The 27540-nt window shown below is 42.2% G+C and overlaps 1 protein-coding gene across 1 annotated transcript in view; it reads left to right on the forward strand.

Moving 5' to 3' along the window:
• Positions 1–3673: 3673 nt before the first annotated feature.
• Positions 3674–27540, forward strand: part of LOC108705781 (cGMP-dependent 3',5'-cyclic phosphodiesterase-like) — a 296620-nt gene continuing 272753 nt past the window's right edge. Inside the window, exon 1 of the mRNA XM_041582772.1 lies at positions 3674–4023. Coding sequence (XP_041438706.1) covers positions 3956–4023 — 68 coding nt within the window. The 5' untranslated portion in view covers positions 3674–3955. The remainder of the gene's footprint in view (positions 4024–27540) is intronic.

Below are 27540 nucleotides of genomic sequence, written 5' to 3' on the forward strand. Positions count from 1 at the left end.
GGGAGACACATTGTACAGCAAATAGACAACGCTACTGCCACTGCCTGTCATATTGATGGTGCTGCCATAAAGCAGAATGTTACTGTCCAACATGTAAAGGTGCCGTGACATTATTATCTCTTGTATATACCTGTGCCCTCGAGGTGCTGCAAGAGGCTAAATTAGTCTAGTAGTGTCACGTGCACAATACACAACTGGTGAATAAATCATGAGTTTTGTATATCCCTTTATATATTTATATATAGTGATAACAAACAAGATTATAGCAAAAGTCCAGCAATGGACTGATATAAAATTAGAAGAATAGAATAGAAGAGTATCAGGCTATAATATCTCCCTTATATATTTATATATAGTGATCATATCCCTATATATATGTGTGTGTGTATATATATATATATATATACATATATATATATATATATATATATATATATATATATAGTGATCATATCCCCTTATATATTTATATATAGTGATCATATCCCCCTTATATATTTATATATAGTGATTATATCCCCCTTATATATTTATATATGGTGATCATATCCCCCGTATATATTTATATATAGTGATCATATCCCCCGTATATATTTATATATAGTGATCATATCCCCCTTAAATATTTATATATAGTGATCATATCCCTTATATATTTATATATAGTGATCACATCCCCCTTATATATTTATATATAGTGATCATATCCCCCTTATATATTTATATATAGTGATCATATCCCCCTTATCCAGGACTTATATTGGAACTCTCTGTATACGGCTGTACAGAACTATGGAATTCAAACCTCTCTCATATAAAGTAGAGCTTTTGTTTCCAAGAAACAGTTTGGGTTTAGGTGCTGGATCAACAGACACAAATCCAATTAGTCCACCAAATATCACTCTCCCTGACGTGAATACTGGTCTTTTAGGGGGTATCTAGAAGAACAAACTTCCCCCTCCACCCATTGCTTCTGGCTCCCCCTATTGCTTCTGGGCCCCTCCACCCATTGCTTCTGGCTCCCCCTATTGCTTCTGGGCCCCTTCACCCATTGCATCTGGCTCTCCCTATTGCTTCTGGCTCCCCCTATTGCTTCTGGGCCCCCCTCCACCCATTGCTTCTGGCTCCCCTTATTCTGTCTGGGTCCCCCTCCACCCATTGCTTCTGGCACCCCCTATTGCTTCTGGGCCCCCCTCCACCCATTGCTTCTGGTTCCCCCTATTCTGTGTGGGTTCCCCTCCACCCATTGCTTTTAGCACCCAGGGGTGTAAGTGTAGAGGAAGCAGACCCTGCGGCTGCAGGGGGGCCCAGGAGGTACAGGGGTCCCATGAAGCCCTAATTTATGCTCAGTTTCAGTTTAACACATTTTTATTGTGTTTTACATAAACAAACAAGATTATAGCAAAAGTCCAGCAATGGACTGATATAAAATTAGAAGAATAGAAGAGTATCAGGCTATAATTCATTGGTGGCAACACCATCTAAACTGTCTAAGAGTAAGGCCACACGAGGAGATTCCGGGAGATTTTGTTGCCTGTCGACTAATCGCCTCGTCTTTTGAGCGACTATCTCCCGAACTGCCTCAGCGTTTTCCCCCATAGGCTGCAATGAAAAGTCGCCTGCGCTAATTCACATGCGGAGATGCGTTTTCTATAGTCGCCCGAAGTTGCCTCACTGAGGGACAGTCCCTCTTTTGACAGCTCAACCCGCAGTCCCTTATTTGTACTGGAAAGTCCCTCTTTTCTCTGCACTGAACAGCCAGAAAAAGAAACAAAGTTTCTCACTTAATTGGCTTTTAGCAGAGAGCCCAGAACAGCTAACAGGTGCAACTAAGATACTTTGTAACAATTTTGAGACACAAAAAATACAGTTTAGATAAAGAGAAATATTTTCAAACTTTCATAACCTGCCAAATTTTGTAAAACAAACATGGTAATTAGGGGGGGTGGCCACAGAAAGGGGTGTGGTCAAAAAATTGCTGTGCTACATGCGGAAAAAAATTTTTTGTCCCTCTTTTTACTTCCAAAATGTTGGGAGGTATGCCATAAGTAATGAAACAGGTCAATATTTAACTGGGAACATTCAGGACAAAAGGGCATTGAACGCTCAGTTTCAATAAATGTTGGTAAAACAAGACAAACTGTAAACATTTCGGGGGCCTGAAAAATAATTTGCTGTGGGCCCAGTAATATGTAGTTATGTCGCTGCTTCCACCCATTGCTTTTGGGCAGGGCCAGAACTAGGGGCAGACAGAAGAGGCACATTAGGGTGTGGGACGTGGGATTACTTTGGGAACCCTCAGCCATAGGCTCAGCATTGCTTCTGGGTCCCCCCAACATTTCTCCTGGACTCCTTCATCTATTGCTTTGTGGAACCTCGTGGTGCAGTGAAAATAAAGTTGGAAAAAATTAGACCCCCATCTCTCACCCACCAGCCCAACAGAACATGTGGCGTTTATGAGACTTTACCAGGGCACTTCTTGTAATGTGGGGTTTCCATACATTTCATGCTCCTTCTGTGCAGTGATTAATAGAAATGCTAAAATATTGGCAAAATGTAATGTTCCAGATCACTCAGACTTATACAGGGTCGGACTGGGGGGACTTGGGCCGGAGAGGGAGGGGCAGCAAGAGGAGGGAGGTCTGGGCCAGTGGGTCCGACTGGGGTTTTTTCCTGGTGCCCCGCTGACCCAGTCCGACCCTGGATTTATATATATATCTATATATTATATAAGCCCCTCATACTGTGAGGCTATTTAAAAATTTGACACAACAGTTTCGGCAGCGCACTCCAGAAGCACCTTGAAGAAACGCACTACTTCCAGATCACTGGTAAAAGCTGACAATCTTTATTTTCATTTGCAAATCTGATTCACAAACTTTGCGTCCGAGGTAAAAATTGATATGGGTGGGAGCTGCCATATTGTTTTTCTGCACTGACCACCCATAATGCACTTACAAGGGGGGGGACCCTACAGATATCCGGCCCTTTCTCTGTGTCCCATCGTATGAGAACCAGGGCAGCAATGGGATCTGAATATTTCTGTATATATTTCTGCATCTTCAAGAAACTCTTCCGCCTATAAATAATCCCTGGGCTGCAGCCCATCCGGGGACTTTGGAAAAACAATAAAAAAGCAGCTGGGCCAGTGGGACCTTAATCCTCCCAATGTTTAAATGATATAGGAAAAATTACTTTCCCCCATCAGTGTCTCCCTATAATGGCTGAGATGATTGCAGACCAAGCATTGATTACCAGGTTAACCCAACATTGTCTCACACACACACGCGCATTGTGTCACACACACACACACTGTGTCACACACACACATTGTGTCATACACACAAACATTGTGTCTCACACACACACACACACACATTGTGTCATACATACACACACACAAACATTGTGTCTCACACACACACCCACACACACACACACACATTGTGTCATACACTCACACACACACACACATTGTGTCACACACACAAACATTGTGTCTCACACACACACACACACACATTGTGTCATACATACACACACACACACACATTGTGTCATACACTCACACAAACATTGTGTCATACACTCACACACACACATTGTGTCATACACTCACACAAACATTGTGTCATACACTCACACACACACATTGTGTCATACACTCACACACACACACACACATGCTGCTCCTGGCTCCCTCCCGCCCCTGTATGCTTCACACGCTGCATTAGTGTCTCTTACTGCATTAGTATCTGTTACTGCTCCAGCCTTCAAACACCCTCTCACAGCACAGGGGAGAAATAGCAGCTCCATTATCAGCCCCAGCTGGAGACAGGGTCGCTCAGTGTGAGCCCCAGAGACTTCTCTGTTCTGCTCTTTACTTGGGACATCAGGGAGGAGAAGCCCCAGACTCCCCATCTGTGGCCGTGGGTTGGAGGGAGGATGAAGAGAGATGGGTCAGACTTGCGGACACTCAATCCTGTGCCGGAGCCAACAGTACCAGCCGACAACATCTGATATGTAAGTGCTGATCTCTATGGAGTGGGACCTGGGAGTAGAGGGGAGTGTAAGCATAAGGAAAGTGACCGGGGCACAAGGATTGGCCTTATGCTGGTTATGAATCAAAGTCACTGGCTACCGTGTGGCCCTCCTGCTGCTGTTGTACTTCAGTGACCTGGAGGCCTATTATTGGGTCATTCAGTGCATGACAATTTATAATTATTCAAGGGAAATTTTGCCTTTAACTTTTAGAACATGATCTGTGCATCGCTGCCTTTGTTCATTATTAGTGACTTAGTGTAAATGCTGTATTCTAGTTGGTTGCTAGGGTCACGTAACATAGCAACCAGAACATTGGTTGGTGTTATATGGTTCTCAGGTTCCCCCCTATTCCTATTCCTATCCAGAAAAGAATAGAAGAAGTTACTATAAGATGGGGGGAAAAAGTAGACCAAGCGCAAGAATGTCTTTGTTATTTTAAACATTCGTTAGCAGTTAAACTCCCCATCAGGAGATTAAAGTTAATATCTAGTTAATCTTTGTTGTGAGTATCAGAGTGAACTTTTTGGAGGGAGGACGAGTGGGTAACGGGGGTGCAGGGAGTGGAATATAATCACTTCTGCCTGAATTCAGACTGAGCCATGGATATTTCTTGGTCCCACAATCCCCCTTGGTATATGGGTTGAGGGTCACAGTCGGGTGCTGTTCTTTTCATGTACCTTTCCTTTCATAGTAAAGATCTGGGCTTGAGAGCTTACAATCTCTGTAAGTGGAACACTGTATAAATGGCTGCTGTTCTGTCGGCACATGCTTATATCTAGTTGCTATAAGTTGTGTAGATATTGTGTCTAGTTATGTGGCGCCGCCTTAGTGATCCACGGATAGGTTGGTACCACCTCATGAGGGTAATTCATTGATTGGCTGCAAATTAGTTGCCCCCACAGCTGCCAGGAATTGGGTGGCAACGTGTATACAAGTAGGTGCTGAAGGACAAGATCACAAGTAAATAGTCATTTTCTGTTCTTCAATATTGTTTTAACCCAATAGAAAAGTGTCCAGAGACAATAATGTACCTGCAGTGGGGTCTGGACAAAAGCTGCACATTTGCTCCCCAAAAACGACTTGTCATCTGATGAATAGACATTTTACCCATATATTATTATTATGTGTTACTATTTACTTCCCAATCATTGTTACTGCTGTATAATGAGCTACAATAATAGGAAAATAAGATACAATAATAGGAAATGTTACAGAGCTGACATAAAGGGGAAGTTAACTTGCACAAAGCAGTTTTTTTTATAGTAAACTTCAAATAACGACTTTGTTTCAAGAATGTGCCAACCAGGTCCAGACTGAGAATTAAAATAGGCCCTGGCATTTCAGGTACACAGAGGCCCAATCAGCTCCCACCAGCCCACAAATAGTAACTTTCTATGGCATCTTATAGCAGCCCCTCTGGCATTTGCCAGAACCCACAGATTGTCAGTCCGGGCCTGGAGCCAACTGTAACAGTTGCTATGGGACAGACGTTAGTAACGCTTAGGGAGCATGCTCAGTAGGGGCTGCTGGGAAATGGAGCGACTGATGGACCAATTGTTTTGAGAGTGTAGAGAGAAAAATATATTTTTATAAACAATAAATGATAGAAAAATAGTAAGCAATGGCCTTATTTGTGGCCCCTTTAATTGGGGGATGGGTTCAATCTTGGCCACCACAAAGTAAGGAAGATGGCAACAGTAGGGCAAAATGAAGTGCAGCCCAGAGAGTGGGAGGTCAGTGATAGAAGATCAGTATCCGCAAATTGTGATGTTGTATCGGATTCAATGAGATTCTTCCAATATTTGACATTGGCCAGGCCAGGAATTACACAAGCCGAGAGCAAGAGAGAGAGAGAGAGAGTCATCAACTGCTTCCCTTCCCCTCATCAGCCCGAGACATCCCATGAATAATTCAGTCCTGATCAATAGGGAGACAAAGTGCCAGGACCTGCGCTGATCTGAGAAAAGTTTCATGGATAATAAAGGATCTCGGCTCTGAAGTTCCCATCCCATGTTTTACAGTGACTTTGGGATGATATAGAAATCAGCAAAGAGGGAATAAAGGGGAAATAAACACTGTCACTAACAAAACTCCAAACAGTTGTTACTGGACACAGCAGGGCCGGATTTCTGTTTGGGCCACCACTAGGCCAGAATGTCACCTGCCCCCCCCTCTTGCGAGTGTGCGCCCACATGCACTGGTTCCCTCCGGAGCACTGGGGATTAGGTGTGCAGGTAGTTTATACATATCTGTTTGTCTGTCTGGCTATATATCATCTATCTATATATCATCTATCTATCTATCTCTATTTATATATCATCTATCTATCTATCTATCTATCTGTCTGTCTGTCTGTCTGTCTGTCTGTCTGTCTATCTATCTGTCTGTATGTCTATTTATCTATCTATCTATATATCATCTATCTATTATCTACTATCTATCTATCTATCTGTCTGTCTGTCTGTCTGTCTGTCTGTCTGTCTGTCTGTCTGTCTATCTATCTATCTATCATCTATCTATCTATCTGTCTATCTGTCTATCTGTCGATCTGTCTATCTGTCTCTATCATCTATCTATCTGTCTGTCTGTCTGTCTGTCTATCATCTGTCTGTCTGTCTATCTATATATCATCTATCTATCTATCTATCTATCTATCTATCTATCTATCTATCTATCTATCTATCTATCTATCTATCTATCTATCTATCTATCTATCTATCTATCTATCATCTATCTATCTATCATCATCTGTCTGTCTCTATAACACAACAACTACACAGAGTATGCCTTCCCTCCTGATGTTTGATTCCATATCATATAGTCATATCAGAATGACACAATAATAATAATAATAATGTACAGTAACATAACAATAAGATGCCTGGGATATGGAGAGCAGCATTCTCATTGGTCAGTTCTCTTGCCTCTGCTATAAACAGTTGAGCTTACTATATGTATGGGGGTGGCTGTAGGTTGAACATCTGGGATTTACATAATGTTTTCAGATTGGGGGGTTTCTATGTAGGACGATATAAACATGAGACACAAATGGACACCAAGTTAAAAGTTATTTATTGACTTACATGGGGGAACTAGAAATGTATCATTTTAAATGTTTGCTTATGATTAACCCCTGAATAAAGTAACATTCTCTTCTACTACAGATATTGGGAACCTGTAGTGTAACTGCTTCTAGGCTGATTTCCAAAGCCAGTTTGGGTTTGTAGAGAAAAAAAGTCAAGAAATACTGGTCTACAAATATTATTGCAAAACTGTGAATGGAGAGCGGTGTGTGAATGGCTCAATGTACATGAACTGCTAGGGGTGTAGGAATGGCTCAACCTGTGTGAACTGCAAGGGATGTAAGAATGGCTCAACGTACATGAATTGCTAGGGGTGTAGGAATGGCCTTAGATATATGAATGACTAGATTGTTAATATGTAAAAGTCTCTAAATTGATTGGAAGTCTAGGAATGGATCAGAGCCAGGCTGGAAGCTGGAAGCATATGAAGGTTTAGGATTCTTTGAGTGGCTTAGAGTCTATGTTAATAATAGCCAGGACTTTATGAATAGTGATGGGTGAATTTATTCGGCAGGTGCGAATTCGCAGCAAATTCGCAGCGAATTCGCAGCGAATTCCAGCGATTCGCCGCCGGCGAATAAGTTTGCGAAGCCGCAGCAAAAATTCGCCAGCGTCAGTTTTTTTACGCCAGCGAATTTGCGCCAAGTGAAAAAATCGGACTCTGGCGTCAAAAACGAGACGCCGGCGACGTTTCACAAATTTTTCGACATTTCGCGAATTTCACTCGTTTTTTGCCAAAGCGAAGCGCTACAAATTCGCCCATCACTATTTCTGAATAAGTAGTGGATGCTCAGTAATTCTTTATCATTAATAAGTATTATTATTTTTTGAGGTTTTGAGATAATAATAGTTAATCAGATGCTCCACCCAACATTGTAACCCAACCAAGTACAATTAGAGTCAGCAGGACTGGGTTGGTTGCAGCAGTTGGTTGAACAAATGACAAATACATCGTTTGGTGGAGAAACAAATCATTACATACAACTCTCAGAAAAACCAATAAAAAACATTTGTTGGGGGGATTTCTTTTTATAATAGTAACAGTTCCCCTTTAATAGCTTGTGCCTTGTTTATATAAGGAGACATCTTTCTTGGCTTTAAGATTGGAGTTTGGTTCTTCCTTACGAGACATTTGCTAGAGAAAAGGGGCAGATCGGGAATATTGGCCTCTCACATGCGCTACCATCTATGTGTGTCTCATGCCTCCTCTTGGGCATCCAGCACCCCACGTAGGACTCCCCCCTCAGTGTCACTTTATTTCTCTCTATGGAAATCATCATTACTGTCCTAATGGGCCTGTTTTATTCGTATCATGTGACTTATGTTTGCCAATAGAACCAATAGAATTGCTACATTTGTTACTCAAATGAATGTATTAACTAACTCTACTAATATGGCTGCCAAAGGGGATCAGGGGATTAGTAGTTGAATAATAATGGAAGGCCAATGGCTGGGCATGTCCACTGAGACTGAAACTAAAATATTTTGTTACAGTAACATTCAAATTGTGATCTTACATTGAAAACTGCTCAGGGCTAAAGTAGGAGTAACAAATAATTAACTATATTCCCATTATTACAAATTAGGCTACTACACCTGCTATACCCCAACCCGATACCTTCCCAGAGACTATTATCCACTGTTACTATAGGCACCATCTCTCCCTACTATACCTGCTATCTCACAGTCACACTCTCTTCCCAGAGACTATTATCCACTGTTACTATAGGCACCATCTCTCTACTATACCTGTTATCCCACAGTCACACTCCCTTCCCAGAGACTATTATCCACTGTTACTATAGACTCCATCTCTCCCTACTATACCTGCTATCCCACAGTCACACTCCCTTCCCAGAGACTATTATCCACTGTTACTATAGACTCCATCTCTCCCTACTATACCTGCTATCCCACAGTCACACTCCCTTCCCAGAGACTATTATCCACTGTTACTATAGGCACCATCTCTCCCTACTATACCTGCTATCCCACAGTCACACTCCCTTCCCAGAGACTATTATCCACTGTTACTATAGGCACCATCTCTCCCTACTATACCTGCTATCTCACAGTCACACTCTCTTCCCAGAGACTATTATCCACTGTTACTATAGGCACCATCTCTCTCTACTATACCTGCTATCCCACAGTCACACTCCCTTCCCAGAGACTATTATCCCACTGTTACTATAGGCACCATCTCTCCCTACTATACCTGCTATCCCACAGTCACACTCCCTTCCCAGAGACTATTATCCCACTGTTACTATAGGCACCATCTCTCCCTACTATACCTGCTATCCCATAGTCACACTCCCTTCCCAGAGACTATTATCCACTGTTACTATAGGCACCATCTCTCCCTACTATACCTGCTATCCCACAGTCACACTCCTTTCCCAGAGACTATTATCCACTGTTACTATAGACACCATCTCTCCCTACTATACCTGCTATCCCACAGTCACACTCCCTTCCCAGAGACTCTTATCCACTGTTACTATAGGCACCATCTCTCCCTACTATACCTGCTATCCCACAGTCACACTCCCTTCCCAGAGACTATTATCCACTGTTACTATAGACACCATCTCTCACTACTATACCTGATATCCCACAGTCACACTCCCTTCCCAGAGACTATTATCCACTGTTACTATAGGCACCATCTCTCCCTACTATACCTGCTATCCCACAGTCACACTCCCTTCCCAGAGACTATTATCCACTGTTACTATAGGCACCATCTCTCCCTACTATACCTGCTATCCCATAGTCACACTCCCTTCCCAGAGACTATTATCCACTGTTACTATAGGCACCATCTCTCCCTACTATACCTGCTATCCCACAGTCACACTCCCTTCCCAGAGACTATTATCCACTGTTACTATAGGCACCATCTCTCCCTACTATACCTGCTATCCCACAGTCACACTCCCTTCCCAGAGACTATTATCCCACTGTTACTATAGACATCATCTCTCCCTACTATACTTGCTATCCCACAGTCACACTCCCTTCCCAGAGACTATTATTCCACTTTTACTATAGGCACCATCTCTCCCTACTATACCTGCTATCCCACAGTCACACTCCCTTCCCAGAGACTATTATTCCACTTTTACTATAGGCACCATTTCACACAAAGCATTAGGATAATAACCAGGTGGGGGACAATCTGTGACACACTCCCATCAATCCCATTGCGTGTCTGTGCTAAGAGGTTCGGCAGCTGAAAGAGGATGATGTTACCCCATTAGCACCCATTATCTTATTAGGAAGCCATTTCACATTTACTCCTATCATTAGTGTGACAGCAGTTGGTTTCTCTGCAAAGACAATTTCACACTTTGTATTGGTGCAGCCTGACACGGAGATTGTGTTATGTGATTGTTCCAGTTCAGTCTATTCATTCTCAGTGCTGATGAGACCGTGGGGGGAAATGAAAAGGGCAGTTGGAAATCATCTCAGTAACTTTTCTAGTTACTACAGTCGCCCCATCCTTGGCCCTGCTCTCTGCTCCCCTTTCTCTCCATTCAGTTTGTCTCTGCACATTCCATTCTTCTATCGTTTCCTATTGATCCCATGTAACTACTGCTCAATAACTTCCATAATCTGGCTTCCATCATCTCTTTTATCTCTAACCATTACAAGTGATCAGTGCAGCTTGGTGTGATCTTTATATTGGGGCACACAATTCATTTTTTTGGACAGGATTTTTATAGAATCACATAATAACTTGGAAATTGAAATGTAAAACGATGTGTCCATGAAGTCTAACCCAACAGATTCTGTAAAGATGAAAAGTGAAAGATTCATATTAGCAATGGGTTCCTCGCATTACTCCCAAGTTGTCGGATGGGTTGGATGGCTTTTTAGCAAGTGAGTAAATACAAGCTTCCTGAAATTAGCTCTTAGTACAAGTTGGTCCAGTGAGTGGTTGGATTGCTATCTGGTAGGCAAGGTGAAGAGGCTGCAGATTTGTTTTGGTTTGTCAGCTTCAACTTTTTTTTTTTTTCCAACCTATTTTTCTGTTTCTCTATATTGCCATACTGTCTCCATCTTAGCCTACCGTCTACATCTTGGCCTACTGTCTCCATCTTGGCCTACTGTCTGCATCTTGTCCTACTGTCTCTATCTTGCCCTACTGTCTCCATCTTGGCCTACTTTCTCCATCTTTCCCTACTGTCTCCATCTTGCCCTATTGTCTCCATCTTGCCCTACTGTTTCCATCTTGTCCTACTGTCTCCATCTTGGTCTATTGTTTCCCTCTTGTCCTACTGTCTCCATCTTGGCCTTCTGTCTCCATCTTTTCCTACTGTCTCCATCTTATTCCACTGCCTCCACATAATAACTTGGCAATTAGAATGTAAAACGGCACGTGTCCCTGAAGTCTAACCCAAGAGAATGATTCTGTAAAGATGAAAAGTGAAAACACGCATGTTAGCAATGGGTTCCTGACGTTACTCCCAAGTTGTAGGAAGGGCTTTTTAGCAAGTGAGTAAATAGAGGCTTACTGAAATGGACTCTTAGTACCAGTTGGTCCAGATAGTGGTTGGATTGCTATCTGGGAGGCAAAGTAAAGAGGCTGCAGATTTTTTTGGTTAGTCAGCTTCAACTTTTATCTTTTTAAACCTATGTTTCTATTTCTCTTGCCTTACTGTCTCAATCTTGCCTTACTGTCTCCATCTTGACCTACTGTCTCCATCTTGACCTACTGTCTCCTAGTGTCCTACTGTCTCCATCTTGATGTATTATTTGCATTTTGCCCTACTGTCTCTATCTTGTTCTACTGTCTCCATCTTGCCTTACTGTCTCCATCTTGCCTTACTGTCTCCATCTTGACCTACTGTCTCCATCTTGGCCTACTGTCTCCATCTTGTCCTACTTTCTCCATTTTGTTCTACTTTCTCCATATTGTCCTACTGTTTCCATCTTGTCCTACTGTTTCCATCTTGTCCTATTGTCTCCATCTTGCCATACTGTCTCCATCTTGCTCTACTGTCTCCATCTGGTCTTACTGTCTCCATCTTGTCCTACTGTGTCCATCTTGTCCTACTGTCTCCATATTTGCCTATTGTTTTCATCTTGTCCTACTGTCTCCATCTTGTCCTACTGTGTCCATCTTGTCCTACTGTCTCCATATTTGCCTATTGTTTTCATCTTGTCCTACTGTCTCCATCTTGTCCTACTGTCTCCTAGTGTCCTACTGTCTCCATCTTGGTGTATTATTTGCATTTTGCCCTACTGTCTCTATCTTGTTCTACTGTCTCCATCTTGTTCTACTGTCTCCATCTTGTCCTACTGTCTCCATTTTGTCCTACTTTCTCCATATTGTCCTACTGTTTCCATCTTGTCCTATTGTCTCCATCTTATGCCTATTGTCTCCATCTTGCCTTACTGTCTCCATCTTGCCTTACTGTCTCCATCTTGACCTACTGTCTCCATCTTGGCCTACTGTCTCCATCTTGTCCTACTTTCTCCATTTTGTCCTACTTTCTCCATATTGTCCTACTGTTTCCATCTTGTCCTATTGTCTCCATCTTATGCCTATTGTCTCCATCTTGCCATACTGTCTCCATCTTGCTCTACTGTCTCCATCTGGTCTTACTGTCTCCATCTTGTCCTACTGTGTCCATCTTGTCCTACTGTCTCCATATTTGCCTATTGTTTTCATCTTGTCCTACTGTCTCCATCTTGTCCTACTGTGTCCATCTTGTCCTACTGTCTCCATATTTGCCTATTGTTTTCATCTTGTCCTACTGTCTCCATCTTGTCCTACTGTCTCCTAGTGTCCTACTGTCTCCATCTTGGTGTATTATTTGCATTTTGCCCTACTGTCTCCATCTTGTTCTACTGTCTCCATCTTGTTCTACTGTCTCCATCTTGTCCTACTGTCTCCATCTTGTCCTACTGTCTCCATCTTGCCCTACTGTCTTAATCTTGCCCTACTGTCTTAATCTTGCCCTACTGTCTCCATCTTGGCATACTGTCTCCATCTTGGCATATTGTCTCCATCTTGACCTACTGTCTCCATCTTGACCTACTGTCTCCATCTTGACCTACTGTCTCCATCTTGACCTACTGTCTCCATCTTGTCCTACTGTCTCCATCTTGTCCTACTGTTTCCATCTTGTCCTATTGTCTCCATCTTTTGCCAATTGTCTCCATCTTGCCATACTGTTTCCATCTTGCTCTACTGTCTCCATCTTGTCCTACGGTCTCCATCTTTGCCTATTGTTTCCATCTTGTCCTACTGTCTCCATATTGTCCTTCTGTCTCCTAGTGTCCTACTGTCTCCATCTTGGCGTATTGTTAGCATTTTGCCCTACTGTCTCTATCTTGTTCTACTGTCTCCATCTTGTCCTACTGTCTCCATCTTGTCCTACTGTCTCCATCTTGGCCTACTGTCTTCATCTTGCCCTACTGTCTCCATCTTGTCCTACTGTCTCCATCTTGGCCTATTGTCTCCATCTTGCCCTACTGTCTCCATCTTGTCCTACTGTCTCCATCTTGTCCTACGGTCTCCATCTTGTCCTACTGTCATCCTCTGGATCAACTAGCAGTTAGGCAGATTAAAAAAACCAAAAAAACCTAAAAGGTTGATGGGCGTGTGTCTTTTTTCAACCTTACTTACTAGGTTACTATGTATGTTACTATGTTACTATCTTGGCCTATTGTCTCCATCTTGCCCTACTGTCTTCATCTTGGTCTATTGTTTCTACCTTGGCCTATTGTCTCCATCTTGCCCTACTGTCTGTATCTTGTCCTACTGTCTCCATTTTTGCTTATTGTTTCCATCTTTTCCTACTGTCTCCATCTTGTCCTACTTTCTCCTAGTGTCCTACTGTCTCCATCTTGTCTTTTTTCAACCTTACTTACTATGTTACTATGTATGTTACTATCTTGGCCTATTGTCTCCATCTTGCCCTACTGTCTTCATCTTGGCCTATTGTCTCCATCTTGGCCTATTGTCTCCATCTTGTCCTACTGTCTGCATCTTGTCCTACTGTCTGCATCTTGGCCTACTGTCTTCAACTTGGCCTACTGTCTCCATCTTGTCCTACTGTCTCCATCTTGTCCTACTGTCTGCATCTTGTCCTACTGTCTCCATCTTGTCCTACTGTCTGCATCTTGTCCTACTGTCTCCATCTTGTCCTACTGTCTCCATCTTGTCCTACTGTCTGCATCTTGTCCTACTGTCTCCATCTTGTCCTACTGTCTTCATCTTGGCCTACTGTCACCAACCACAGGTGTTGCTGTACTCACAACCACCATTTACATAGAACCCGTTCTAAAAACATTTTTTTAAATAAAATATGGCCAAATTCCAATTGTTCAAGTTAGAAATAAATCATTTCGGGAAAGCCAAGAGCAGTTAAAAGAGAGCTGCAGAGCAAAGAATTTAAGTAATAAAAAACCCACAATCCATAAAAATTAATTACCAGCTACAAACTGCCCAAGAATTTCTCTGTGAGCGTCAGGGACAGGCAGTCTGCAGCCGGTTGTACCCCATCATACTAGCAGTTAATTTGAAGGGTAAGTTCCCCTTTTAACAGTCTTGTGAATGTATTTGGTGCATGGAGAGATTTTGTAGGGAGGGGTTTGGGGAGATGAGACATTGGGTAAATGAGTGATAAGGAGATTAATTCTGAAAGACAGACAGATGCAGCTCTGGTAGTGCAATTAATTGAAGTCGGTTTGACATTTCCCTGCAATAAACATCCAACAGGTAATAAACATCCACAGGAGGCCGGGCTCTAGATATTCTACTTTATGGTCATCAAATGCTTTATAATCTATTTAACCCTCCAAAACAAATCTAATTTCAGGGGCCCTAAGGGTATTTTCATGCTGAAATTAATTAAATGTATGGGGGAACACAATGCGCCCCATTTACAACCACACGCACCTTAGAGCCTGGACACTTTCCCTTTAATAATGTAAAAATACTTTTTTCTTCCCCAGATTGCCCATTGAATGCTTTCTCATTGTTAGACGTGTTTGCAGCTGGGGGTGACTGACCAAAATCAGAAGACAAGACGCTGTTTTAGGGTTTCCATGGCTACCGCTGAAATGATAAATACAGTTCACACAAACTCAAGGTGTAATTAGTTATATTATGACTGATTATGCCAAATCCTCTCACCCCTGTACCCATGGCCAGGGCCCCATTCTGCTCTTCTGTGAATAAGTCCTGATTAGAATCACATTCACACCAGGCTTTCCAGTAATACATATTATACTTATACTTGTGGGGATGAAAAGGATTGTTTCAATGCTAAAAAAAGACCAACTGTGACATTAAACATCCAAAACTGCACAACTTCTCTCTTACTAAATGTAAAAGGTTTAACTTACCCTTTAAACAAATTTGTTATGGGGGGGGTATTTGCCTGGTCATACCACTGTCTTAACAACCTACCTGTTCCCCACCTATTCCTCTAACAGTCTTCTAGGCTGTGATTTAGGGAGCCTGAAACACCCTTATTTCACTGAGTGACTTCTAGCAATGCCAAGGTGCATTGGGGAGCCAATTTTATCAATACCCTATTATCACCTGCGTGCTTGAATCTAATTCAGACTAATGAGAGGAAAATGCTAGAGGCTGCGCTGAGTCCAATTATTATGCACCTGCCCCAATCCCCTCTCCCTACTGAGGAGCAAGGGGAAGATTTAACAGACACCATGCTATAGTTCCAGGGGTTCCCAGGGTACAAATAGGCACTCACCCCAAATCTCTCCCTAACTGGCCTTCAGGCTGGGCCCCCTTAGCTCATAACAAGGTTACAGATATATAGAAACATTGGGGTAACAGTCACCCTGCTATAGTTCCAGGGGTTCCCAGGGTATAAATAGGCACTCACCCCAAATCTCTCCCTAACTGGCCTTCAGGCTGGGCCCCCTTAGCTCATAACAAGGTTACAGATATATAGAAACATTGGGGTGTCACCCTGCTATAGTTATAGGGGTACCCAGGGTACAAAGAAACACTCACCCCAAATCTCCCCCTAACTGACCTTCAGGCTGGGCCCCCTTAGCTCATAACAAGGTTACAGATATATAGAAACATTGGTGTAACAGTCACCCTGCTATAGTTCCAGGGGTACCCAGGACACAAATAAACACTCACCCCAAATCTCCCCCAACTGAACTTCAGGCTGGCCCCCCTTAGCTCGTAACAAGGTTACAGATATATAGAAACATTGGGGTAACAGTCACCCTGCTATAGTTCCAGGGGTACCCAGGGAACAAATAAACACTCACCCCAAATTTCTCCCTAACTGACCTTCAGACTGGTCCCCTTAGCTCATAACAAGGTTACAGATATATAGAAACATTGGAGTAACAGTCACCCTGCTATAGTTCCAGGGGTACCCAGGGCACAAATAAGCACTGACCCCAAATCTCCCCCTAACTGGCCTTCAGACTGGGCCCCCTTAGCTCATAACAAGGTTACAGATATATAGAAACATTGGGGTAACAGTCACCCTACTATTGTTCCAGGGGTACCCAGGGTACAAATAAGCATTCACCCCAAATCTCCCCCTAACTGGCCTTCAGACTGGGCCCCCTTAGCTCATAACAAGGTTACAGATATATAGAAACATTGGGGTAACAGTCACCCTACTATAGTTCCAGGGGTACCCAGGGTACAAATAAGCATTCACCCCAAATCTCCCCCTAACTGGCCTTCAGACTGGGCCCCCTTAGCTCATAACAAGGCCATATTGCCGTATTGGCTCTTAATGGACAGCTCAATGGCTAATGACTTTAGTGTAGAATGAAACTAATGACATAGGGAATTCCAGGCCATGTGGATATTACACCTCATTACAATTTAGGAGAGACCTTTCCTGGCCCCTTGCCCCTCCCAGTCTGATTTGGAGATTTTCCAAGGATTTTACCATTCTCTGGGTTTGGGGGGGGGGAGAAGGTCTAGCTCAGCAGTCTTGTTAACTAATGGCAAGTGATGTGATTCCATAGCTGAAATATTAATGAGTCAGATGAATTATTTACTGTAAACCTCTTTAGCACAATTAGCACCTCCTTCCCATCAAGCCATGGAGATATCAGCTATTGGGATTTAGTAGGGGAAGTTTATTTACTACACCCATTGTCTGATTTCATGCAAAGGTATAGGGTCTGCCCAGAGGGGCCGGTCTATAACCTTCCTCCTTCTGTCCTTGGGTTGAGTTATGGTGTATTTACTAATGTCTGACATAACTTAGCCGGAATTTTTATAATATTGTAAAATCCTCCGCCTGAATTGTGCTTATTACATGGGAATACAACCAATGTATGTTTTATACGCCTTCTACATACCAGTACAAGCCATGCCAAATGATGGGGGGCTCATGGTTGGCACCATTAATTAGATGTACCCTTTCTTTGTGATCATGAAGGGCAGAGAGACAGTAACTCATGCTCTTTATTCTATAGAAGCACTAATTGGAATAGGCTCACTGTGAGTAATTTTGTATTTATTAATGTAGCACCCAGCACAGCAGGGGGAAAGAATTAAAACTAATAAAGGCTCCGCGAATAAACCTTTATTGTTTGGGGAGGCTTCAGCTCTCTGTTTTTTCATATAAATCTTCTCCTCATTACATGTAATCACTCATTACTGAGATAAAAACTATTCCATTCTAGTGTTTCTCTGCCAGCAGTGCTACCTACACCCCTTCTCTGCCTCAGACTGGAAAATATGTTTATTATAAGAAAGGAGTCACATTATTCCTGCTGTCCATGTATTCTCTTTCATTTGAAATTGTAACTGCATCTCTAGCCTGTAGGGTTGCTGTCTGCCCAGTACAATCCTTTATGCTTTTGTTTTTATTAAAGAGGGTGTTCACCTTTAAATTAACTGTTAGTATGATGTAGAGAGATATAGTCTCAGACAATTTGCAATTGGTTTTCATTTTTTATTACTTGTAGTTTTTGAGTTATTTAGCAGCTTTCCAGTTTGCAATTTCAGCCGTCTGGTTGCTAGGGTCCAAATTCCCCTAGCAACCATGCATTAAATTGAATAAGAGATAATTCCCCTAGCAACCATGCATTGATTTGAATAAGAGATAATTCCCCTAGCAACCATGCATTGATTTGAATAAGAGACTGGAATATGAATAGGAGAGGCCTGAATAGAAAGAGGAGTAATAAAAAGTAGCACTAACAATAAATCTGTAGATTTACAGAGCATTTGTTTTTAGATCCATTTGAAAGCTGGAAAGGGTTAGAAGAAGGCAGAAAGTAATTAAAAATAAACTATAAAAAATATATAATGAAGACTTTGGGTCAAATTTACTTAAGGTTGAATATCGACTGTCGAAGTTAAATCCTTCGACTTCGAATATCGAAGTCGAAGGATTTAGCGCTATTTGTTCGATCGAACAAAAAATTGTTCGATCGAACGATTAAATCCTTCGAATCGTTCGATTCGAAGGATTTTAATCCATCAATCTAACGATTTTTGGTCGATTGCTAAGCCTATGGGGACCTTCCCCATAGGCTAACATTGACTTCGGTAGCTTTTAGGTGGCGAACTAGGGGATCGAAGTTTTTTTCTTAAAGAGACAGTACTTCGACTATCGAATGGTCGAATAGTTGAACGATTTTTAGTTCGAATCGTTCGATTCGTAGTCAAAGTCGTAGTCGAAGGTCGAAGTAGCCCAAAAAAACATTAGAAATTTGAAATTTTTATTCCTCTATTCCTTCCCTCGAGCTAAGTAAATGGGCCCCTTAAACTTGGCCATTCTATAATATAACTAAAAGTTAACTTAAAGGTGAAACATCCCTTTAAGGAAGATAGACAATATTAAAGAAAGCTGGTATTTTTTGCAGGATATGTGGCACCCTAATTTCCTGTCAAGTGAACCCCAATAACCTTCCTTTCAAAATACCGGACAGCTGGGCATTTCTATAACCGATGTCTATGTTGTGCCAATAAACTGTTAAATGAAGTGAAGAAGCGGCTCCCCATATACAGCACCTTGTCTAAGCCATATTATGTGCTGTGTATCTTATGACACCGAGTGCTCTAAATAGAATGCCGAATCAGCAAAAGTGCAGGACAAAAATAACATAATGTGGAACAGCATTACCCCCCCCGATAACACCCCCCCCTTCTCCTAATAACACGTCTCCTCCTGGGTCTGGCCACGTCCCTGTGTATTGAGTATGAACTGCTGTAAAACACAGAGGAATCAGTTCAGCACCAAGGACAGTTCAGAGGCAATTACACATCTCATTTATGATGCCCCACATAATTGACTATTTCTTTGCAAATAGGCACAAACAAACCTGCCTATGTCAGGTACCGCTCAATTCAGTTGGGGAGGCAATTGGTTTCCCCCATTCCGCCCCCTATATTGTGCTTTTTTTCATTCATTACAAAGAGCAGTCATAAGTCCTTAGGAAATCACTGCTAAGTGCAAGCTCTTGTGCCCCATAATTGACCCACTGACTTTCTCTATTGTGTTTGGCAGCTTATCATGGGCAGTCATGCCCTGGCATCTGTTTGTAAAGATTAATAGGATAATAATGTGATTTGGGTTGGTGCCCAGAGACAGAGCACTTGAGTAGCACTTGATCCAGATAAATGAAAGGTGGAGGGGATTGGTTCCTCGGCTGCAGGAATAATATAGAGATCTGCGGGAAGGGGGGAATGGCCGGGTACAGCAGGGGGCATAGGGGGATTATTATTCTGGTTATTGGAAGGAAGAGGAGGCATGGGGGAGACCCACAGAAGGGCAGATTGTAAAGGCCTTGGGTTGATGTTGAATCCAGGAGAACCCCTGTCTGGGAAATTAGAAAATTTTACTGAACAGCACTGACTACCCAGAGGTGCAGGGAGTTACATAATGCAACAAAGGTTATTCAGCTCTTATGTAATTGACAGTATGAAATTGCACCAATTTTCTATTGCTGGCCCAGCTGTCTGGGCTCATACATTGTGAAAAGGGCTTTGTTCTAACGACATCCACCTGTGTTACTGCTCTCTTTTCTAGTTAGGTCCCACCAGCCAGACTAATGCAATACTTTAAAAACGAGGGATAGAATGGAGCCCACAATCCGCAGGCTCTGATGCGAAATAATTTATTTGATCACAACATGTTTCGGATCACACTTAAAAAAGGATCCATGTTGATCAAAAAACATGTTTTGATCAAATAATTATTTTGCAGCAGAGCCTGCGGATTGTGGGCTCACACATTGGGGCTCATTTATCAACACTGGCCAAATTTGCCCATGGGCAGTAACCCGCAGCAACCAATCAAATTGATGCATTCCTCGTTCTACTTGGAGCTGGCTTTAAAAAGCTTATCACTGATTGTTTGCTATATGTAACTGCCCATGGGCAAATTTGCCCAGTGTTGATAAATGAGCCCCATTGAGTCAGATCAAGGGTCCAGTCTGAATATTGCATCTGCCAGTGCACCGTGTTGGCCACATGTGAATGAGACAATAGAGGGGCCCATCCATGTCTATGGCCAGTTTCAGTGATTGCCCAGATTCCACGAAGAACAGCTAAAGGGGAAGCTCTGCTCACTGTAATGCAACATATATACAGTACATCAGTTTAAAGCCGATGCTGCTTTGTGGGCTCAGATCAATTGTATGTGGATAACAAGTTGTCTAATTCTGGGCAGTGTCATTCTGTGGCTACTAAAGCAAATAAAGTTCTTGCATAAAAAAGGGCATTAACTCAAGGGATGAAAACATAATTCTGCCTCTTTATAGGTCCCTGGTGAGGCCTCATCTGGAGTATGGGGGCAGTTTTGGACTCCAGTGCTTAAATGGGACCTGTCACCCAAAAAAATGATTCCAGATCCTATTTTATCACTTTAGTCAAGCAAAATAAACTTTAATTACACTATATAAATTATTTGAATCTTGTTTCCTTCAGTCTGGGAATTCATAATTATAACAAGCAGGCAGGAGCCATTTACAAGCCTTGTATCATCTCAGAATCTTGTTTGTGCACCAGAATGAGGGACCCGATGTCCATCCCCCATGTAATGGCTACACAACTAAATGGTGAAGAGAATGGGGGAACGTGGGGAGAGCAGTGACATCTAGTAAGTGCTGAATGGAAAGTGATAGTAATTGTCTGCTCAAGGCATAGAGGAGGGGAGGCAATATTTGATTGACAGCTGAGATTTTTAAATGTGGATCACCGTACCAGAGGCCACCCCTTTAGACTAGAAGAAAATAACTTTCATTTAAAGGAAAAGAGTAGGGGGTTCATCACAGTCAGGACAGTGAGGTTGTGGAATGCACTGCCGGGTGATGTTGTGATGCTGATTCAGTTAATGACTATAAGAGGGACTTGGATGATTTTTTGGACAGACATAATATCAAAGGCTATTGTGATACTAAACTCTATAGTTAGTATAGGTATGGGTATATAGAATTTATGTGAGAGTAGGGAGGGGTGTGTGTATGGGGCTGGGTTTTCATTTGGAGGGGTTGGACTTGATGGACTTTTTTCAACCAGATTTAACTATGTAACTATGAATTTGGCCAGAGTGAGCATTGTCTGTATCTGGTGAATTTAATTGGGATCCATTGGGGTTGGGAAGTTGTAAATGACATTAAAGAGATTCAGCAGGGAGAGAGTTAATAAGGGGCTTCAGGAAGAATGAGTGAGAGAGCAATTGGCAGGGGCAGGAGTGTTTGGTGTCGGGGCTACTATTATAGACGGTCCCAGGAGTAATTAGCACAGTTACCCGGGAAGCCTGACATTTCTTGCCATTTATAAGCCATCGTGAGTTAACCCATGAGATGTTTTTAGCTGGCAGTGTGGGCATTACCTGAGATCTGAGCATCTGATTCTGTATGTAAAGTCGGAGGCACGGTTCTAGAAAAGACTTGGGGATAAAACTACATTTATCATTTAAAATCAATCTCAGACCCTTTATAAACAACAACTCCCAGTAAGCTGCTGTTTCACATACTGTATAACACATACCCTCCTTGGGGTTATTTTAGGGCAAATTGCATGTCCCCTCATATTAACTTTCTTTTTACCAGGTGTTACAGAAAACTACCTGGGGTGCTATGGGAGACTAGGTGTCATATGCCATAACAACCAATCAGATGTTGGCTAACAATTGAACTATGAAAGCTGCCTGCTAATTGGTTTCTGTGGGTTACTAGACCTTTATTAGATTTTCTGAATTTAACTAAAATCCCATGGGTGTCCTGTGCTCACTTCCCGTGAGCAGAATAAATGGTATTTTCCAAATGAACAAAATGCCAGGATTGTGTCTTATCCATGCCAAGCCATGACATAGAGCAATTATACCCAACCAGTGGCTTGTGAGCTACGTGTTCCTCACCAAATCCTTGGATGTTGCTCCCAGTGGCACCAAAGAAGGTGGTTATTTTTGAATTTTGGGTTTGGAGGCAACTTTTGGTTGCATAAAAACAGGCGTACTGCTGATCCTCCTGTAGGCTGCCACTCCATAATAGGAGCTATCAAGTAGCCAATCAGCCAATCACAGCCCATAACTGGAACGATCAGGAGTTTTTTTGCATGCTTGTGTTACTCTCCAACTTATTTTGCAATGTTGGATAGCAATGCAATGCAATTTTTTAATGTGGCTTATGGGTAAATAAGGTTGGGAACTGCCATAGAGTGTGCCAAAGCCATGGAAAGATGTGCCATGCCATAGATTGTGCCATAGTCAGATCTCAAGAAAGAAGAAATCTACTGTAAGAAAGCAGCTGATTCAATACTGTGCTGTGCCCAGGTACCAGCTTGTTATGTGGCAAAGGACTGGCCCTAACAGTGTGTAGAGCCCAAGGTTCTACGGCTCTTCCACCTGAGCAAGCAAAGCTCTCCATCGTTGTCCCTTTCCGATGGCACAAAGGAGTTGCTAGGAGACTGTCATTTAATTCTTCTTCCCCTTCCTTTGTTCTGATCTCAGGCTAAAAATAAAAGCATCTCTTTCTTTGTGCCGTGGCAGGTTGCAGGTGCCTACCGACTGGCATAGATATAATACAGAACAGCTCAGTGGCCCCAGGAACCCTCATACAATGGCAGAGGTGTTGGCTTCTCACATGGAGGTTTGAGCTGAGATCGGCCTCTAGAGAATAAAAGGGTCAGTTCTTATGTACTTAGGGCCAACCGCTGGGTTTCTAAAGAGGCTTTAAAGAGCTCTTGGAGTGTTTTAGCCTGTGGGTGGCTCTACAAATGGCTGTTTGGCACGACCTACAGACACTCATAAACTCACTGTCAAATAAAGCATTTGTCACAGGACAGGACACTTCCCACTGACTTTTTCCCTGACCACCCTCATGGGTCAGCTACTCACCTCAACAATAGCAGAAAGCCCATAAAGAAAAGAAAGTTGGTGAAGGCGGAGGAAAGCCATGACCCTCTATCTTCATGCACAGGAGCTCAGTGGTTCAGATACTAATCCTGGAGTCTACAACTATAGTTCTAATATATCAGGATCACACAATCTCAGCCGAGTAAGTATCTTGGCCCACCTCCTCTTTTGAACAGATAATGAAGTCTTTGATCAAGCCCCTAGACTTGTATATCTATATCCCTTGCAGGTGAACCCATCTAGTCGTAACCTCACCACTGCCTGTTCCTGCTACAACTACTGATACCCATTTGTGCTGTGATGGCAACCGCTCCACATTCTAGAAACTGCAGGACCAGTATCCCATCTAGTTGAGCTGAAGCCATCGTAGTTGGAGTTGAAGCCATCCTAGTTGGAGCTGAAGCCCATATGATTGTTTTGCTCTCTCACCAGACCTTTGCATCTACTTTGCTTTCATCTAGATCTATAGGAAGTTTTTTGAAGGCCAAGGTCAGGTTATCTCTTCCTCCTTGATAAGCATCCCTAAAGGAACCATTGGGGTAGAATGCCATTGAAACTGGCTGGAATATTGGGGCCGACAGCAACAAGGACACTCAGATTGCCGTAAGGATGAACTATCTACTTTTAAGTAGATCTCATATCTAGTTGGATCATAGTAGATATTTTGTTAGAAAAGGCAATTAGAGTAATTGCTGTACACATGTTCAACTGACTCAAAACACACAAAAATATCCTGTAGCCAGTAACCAATACTGGGCATGGGTGCTAATGTCAGTTTCCATGAATGTAACCCCCACACATATACAGATATTCTCCTACACAATTCCCCCCTATCATGCATTTACTTGTCTCTCCCTAAAGCCAAACAGTTTGGCAGATATATATTGTATCTCAAAATATATATATATATATCACACATAATCAAGTTCCGCCTCCGTCTGTATTGATCCCAAGCACAGCTGTCGAATAGAGTCAAGTTTTAGGTGCTCAAGTCAGAACAAGAATTAGTTGCAGACTATATGATTTATATGATTTATATGATTCATTTTTCATTTCTAAAGTTTCTTTTAGATTTAACATTTGACCTTACTCAGTGGATCAGCAATTTCCCAGCATTCTCCAGCATCTCTCGCCTGCATGTAAATTACCCACAATGTTCATGAGACAAATGCCACTGAGACACCCCCTCACATTGATTCATTGATTGCCAGGACGGAGCTGGGGGAAATCTGAGCGAAAATTGGAATTTTTTCAGATTTGTACAGATATCCATGGTATTAATTGTGTGGGATGCAAATAATTTTCCTCACTATAGTAACCACATAATCCCATGTCGCCATGCTGAGAGCCAGGGAGGCAGGTTCTATCAGGCACAGCCATCTTCTGCCTTTATGAGTGTGTGTGTGTCGTTTTATTTTTGTATTTTCTAAAATTGATGACACTGAAAATAACTCAAAACTCCCAACAGCCTTTTGCAGTAAAGCAACATTGCATGTCTTTATCTTAATCTATTATCTTCAATCTTCACCTTGTCCTTCTGTCTCCATCTTGTCCTACTGTCTCCATCTTGCCCTACTGTCTCTATCTTGTCCTACTGGCTCTATCTTGTCTTACTGTCTCCATCTTGTCCTACTGTCTCCATCTTGTCCTACTGTCTTCACCTTGTCCTTCTGTCTCCATCTTGTCCTACTGTCTCCATCTTGCCCTACTGTCTCTATCTTGTCCTACTGGCTCTATCTTGTCTTACTGTCTCCATCTTGTCCTACTGTCTCCATCTTGTCCTACTGTCTTCACCTTGTCCTACTGCCTACATCTTGCCCTACTGTCTCCATCTTGTCCTACTGTCTCCATCTTGCCCTACTGTCTCCATATTGTCCTACTGCCTATATCTTGCCCTACTGCCTATATCTTGTCCTACTGTCGTCATCTTGTCCTACTACCTAAATCTTCCCCTACCCTCTCCATCATGCCCTTCTGTCTCCATTATGTCCTACTATTGCCATTTTCCTACTGTCTCCATCTTGTCCTACTGCCTAAATCCTCCCCTACTGTCTCCATCATGACCTTCTGTCTACATTCTGTCCTACTATCGCCATTTGTCCTACTTTCTCCATCTTGTCCTACTGTCTTCATCTTGTTCTACTGCCTAAATCCTGCCCTATTGTCTTCATCTTGTCCTACTGCCTATATCTTGCCCTACTGTCTCCATCTTTTCCTACTGTTTCCAACTTGCCCTATTGTCTTCATCTTGTCCTACTGCCTATATCTTGCCCTACTGCCTATATCGTGCCCTACTGTCTCCATCTTTTCCTACTGTTTCCAACTTGCCCTATTGTCTCCATCTTGTCCTACTGTCTCCATTCTTGCCGATTGGCTTTATTTTGCCCTACTGTATACTTCTTGCATGTCGCAATCTTAATCTAGTGTCTCTGCTCTTTACCTTGTCCTACTATCTTCATCTTGCCTTACTGTCTCCATATTTTCTCACAATTACTAACAGTTTGTCCTACTATATGAATCTTTTCCCACTGTGTCAATCTCATTCTCAGTCTTCTTCTCGTCCTTCTGTTTTCAATATTCCCTACTGTTTCCATCTTACCCAAACATCATTATCTTGTCTTACTCTTGCTATATTGGCCCCTTGTCATCTTGTTGCCCAACAGTTACCATCTTGGCATACTGTTAAGCCCTGCTATAACTACTATCAACCCAATCTTCCTGCTGGTCAGCAAACCAGTACTAGGCAGACCCTTTTAAATATCCCCTATTTGGACACCAAAAGTCAGCTGTTTGCCAATGTAGAATGGTTGGAGCCCCAACGTTAGGGTGGAAAAAGTGTCAGCCAAGGAAGTTCAGTGAGCTGCCCTCCTCCTAATCACATTGGTCTGGGGAACAAAGATCAATATATAATATATGATATAATAAACCTGCTTTAATTTAACTTTTTTTGTTTTATTCATTATACTTGGAGTGCTGTCACTGGAAGATTTGCATATTGCTTACATACATACAACGGACTGGCACCTAGACTTTGATTGAACTTTTGGTTGTGCGCTCCACTGTGGGACTTTATATATATATATATATATATATATATATATATATATATATATATATATATATATATATATATATATATATATATAAATCCCTCCAATGTCGGCACTCCAGAATCAGTCACGCTTGAGTCAGAAGATCAATATCATAAAGGTTTATTAGGATAGACCAACGTTTCGATACCACACAGGTATCTTCGTCAGGGACCCTGACGAAGATACCTGTGTGGTATCGAAACGTTGGTCTATCCTAATAAACCTTTATGATATTGATCTTCTGACTCAAGCGTGACTGATTCTGGAGTGCCGACATTGGAGGGATTTTGTATGTGTTTACAGTCTGGCACCCGGCCCTTGCAGCATTCATGGTCGTGCGTTCCTGCTCGTCCAGATATATATATATATATCCAGTGAATAGGTGGGAGCCCTGCCTTATACAGTGTACAAGATGGAAATGCTCAGCAGATCATATTGTTCTACAGAGCACAATTGCTCCCATAATTACCCCTAATATGTGAAATGTAAAGCCCCACGAATCCCATATGAACTGAAGCTCCAGGCGTGAAATCTAATCAGAGGCGCAGGACTGGCTGGTCCCTGAAAGTGTCTCTCCCAGCCATTCCCTGCCTCAGAAGTATAATAAACCCTTTCACGCAAATTTTGATTGAATATTTAATAAATCACAGAAAAGCTCCAATTTCCCCCTGCTGTCTCCTCTGACAGCACCAAGGTTCAGTTACTCTCCCTCTCACCATGAAAAACCACCAAAGAAACCCAACTGGGAGGCGAAGACTAGCCAAGTGCTCAAATAATAGCTCATATTATAATTATATAATTCCATAATTCCATGGGTAATTTGTGGACAGATTTGATATGTAACATATATATTGTTTTACATTTAAATCATTAAAATGATTGTGAAGGATACAGTATATTTATTCAATTGTTGAAGTGATAACTGTGCTGATATACAGTATGTTGGGATTATGCAGAACACAGATGAGGACCTACAGT

This window comes from Xenopus laevis, chromosome 2L (genome assembly GCF_017654675.1).
Source record: "Xenopus laevis strain J_2021 chromosome 2L, Xenopus_laevis_v10.1, whole genome shotgun sequence".
Classification (NCBI taxonomy): domain Eukaryota; kingdom Metazoa; phylum Chordata; class Amphibia; order Anura; family Pipidae; genus Xenopus; species Xenopus laevis.